Raw genomic sequence first — 2,203 nt, 5'->3', positions numbered from 1 at the left:
AAGTCTAAAAAAATGATAAAAGTAAGAAGAAAGTTTGTCAATCGATCAATGGATTATTAATATGTGCATTATGCTATATTATTGACAAATTTAATTTCTCCAGTTGTTGTTTCCAACAGAGTACTGCCATCAAACAAAATCATATACATAGGATGATAATCATTACAAAACCATAACAAATATATATATACACCACCGACTCAATTTTTCTTAGCACTGTTATAGCGTCATATAACAATGCACCTTGTTAGATTCTTGTTATGTACACATTTTTTGTTACTTAGATCAAGCAACTGCAATGTGACAATCAAATCCTATTACCTTGACCGCAGCCGATTTACTTCCAAACTTCATCACGACAGTGCACCCTCCTTTGTGCAATGATGACGGAGATGATAACCCTGATCTTGCTGACGGCGAAGAAATGGGAGATGGTAAAATTACATGTTTTATTGATTGAGGAGAAGCAATGTACTTTTGGTATCCAAATTGAGCATCTTGGATCAAAGGATTAGATGCTCTAATAGGAGGGGACCTGAGAAAAAATGGGTTTGGTGATGGTGTTTCAATGTAGTAATTATTCTCCTTAGATATTGTGTCCAGAAGCTCTACCCCAGGTTTTGAATCACACCCTTCATTTTGTTGTTCATGACATAATTTTTCTACTCTTAATTGCCTTCTAGGGATGGTAACAAAAATCCCAACTTTTCTTGGCTTGGGACAAATGATAGAACTATTTTGATTTGACATGGAAATATTATTACCTCTCATTTCTTCATTACCTTTTGCCAATGTCTCATGCAAAAGATTATAATAATCCATCTTCCTTGGAACAATTTTGGCTTCAAACAAAAACTGAACAAGGTTATAACCTTTTTTTTTGTCAAGTAAAGTTGTAAATTCATGGCTTTAGTGGATCTCATATCTGGCAATACTTAGCTTACAACTCAATGCAGCTATATCCATGAGCAGATCAGGTTAACAAAATGGAGAAAAAGATTGATATTATTAATTAATTTATTTAGATAGTTAGTTATAGCTACTATTACACGTCAATTAAAGTTTTGTTAACCAAAATTAGAAAGATAACTAGCGGTTATTGAGTGTCTACATTATTTGACATTTTTGGAAATAAGAGACTTGACAGCATATTTCACATAAATTTCCTCATCAATTAATTTATGCATATGTCACCATTCGCTCGGGGTTGTATTTCAGTTATTTTAGTGATAAAGCTTCTGAATTTGGGTTATCCCTTAAATTTTAATTTCTAAATTTGTTCCACTTTGAATTTACATGAATATATGACACTAATATTTTATTTTCTTGTGTTCTTTCCTAACACTAACATAAATGTTACATTTGAGAATAAAAATTATGATTATTGTATATTATTTTTAGTTATTTACTATCAAAGATTATTGAATTTAGGTGTTTTCATTTACTCATTTTTTTCTCATTCAATTTTCTTGAGTCAGACATTATTTCTTTATGTGTGTAAGAGAAAGAGAGAGGGCTAGATATAGATGTTTTTTTTCCTTTAACAAATCTAAAATTTGAATTAAATAAATGAGATAGGAACCATGGACAAAGGTTAATCTGCATTTTGAAAATTAATAATTAGAATAAACAACCAGTTCTAACTATGACAAATTCTGGCAATGATATATCTACCCACAAAAATCTAAAAATAATGTTGTACCCATAAAATATGAATTATGATTGAGAAAACTGTCCAAATCCTAAAACAATTATTTGAAATTCTTAAACTATACCTCTCATCTTAACTTCACATGTCACTATTTTGTCTCTTTCTTCTTTCCTTTGTTTCTTCTTTTCCAAACTTATGTTATGCGCTTAACAATGTATTTTATGCATAGGATAAAAAATATTTTAAAGTTGGAAAAGATAAGAAAGTTACAAAAATCTTCGTTGCAAAGATATCTAAAAGAATTTAAATTGTTTATTTACCTTATCCTTTGAAGCGAAAGTCCTCTCCTTTTCTCTATTTTCACCACAACACATAACGAAACAAAAAGAAACAACAGCATGGGGAGGGAATGTTCTAGTCACTTCAACATGACCGTTCCTCCTATCAACTAATCTTCTTTCAAAAGTTTTTACATCTTCGACAACAACTTCATGCCATTCCCCTCAAAGTTACATTGTTCTATGTTGATTCTTTCTCTTTCTCTCTCAATCT

At 30.6% G+C, this 2,203-nt stretch overlaps 1 protein-coding gene across 1 annotated transcript; it reads right to left on the bottom strand.

The window, feature by feature from the left end:
* Nucleotides 1-285: 285 nt before the first annotated feature.
* LOC112719296 (uncharacterized) lies at nucleotides 286-822 on the bottom strand. The gene has a single exon (XM_025770240.3). It carries the CDS (start codon nucleotides 820-822, stop codon nucleotides 286-288), a length of 537 nt encoding a protein of 178 aa, XP_025626025.1.
* Between the last annotated feature and the right edge of the window lie 1,381 nt (nucleotides 823-2,203).

This window comes from Arachis hypogaea, chromosome 2 (assembly GCF_003086295.3).
Source record: "Arachis hypogaea cultivar Tifrunner chromosome 2, arahy.Tifrunner.gnm2.J5K5, whole genome shotgun sequence".
Classification (NCBI taxonomy): Eukaryota; Viridiplantae; Streptophyta; class Magnoliopsida; order Fabales; family Fabaceae; genus Arachis; species Arachis hypogaea.
The sequence above is the reverse complement of the archived record's forward strand: the minus strand, read 5'-3'. Positions and strand labels throughout refer to the sequence as shown.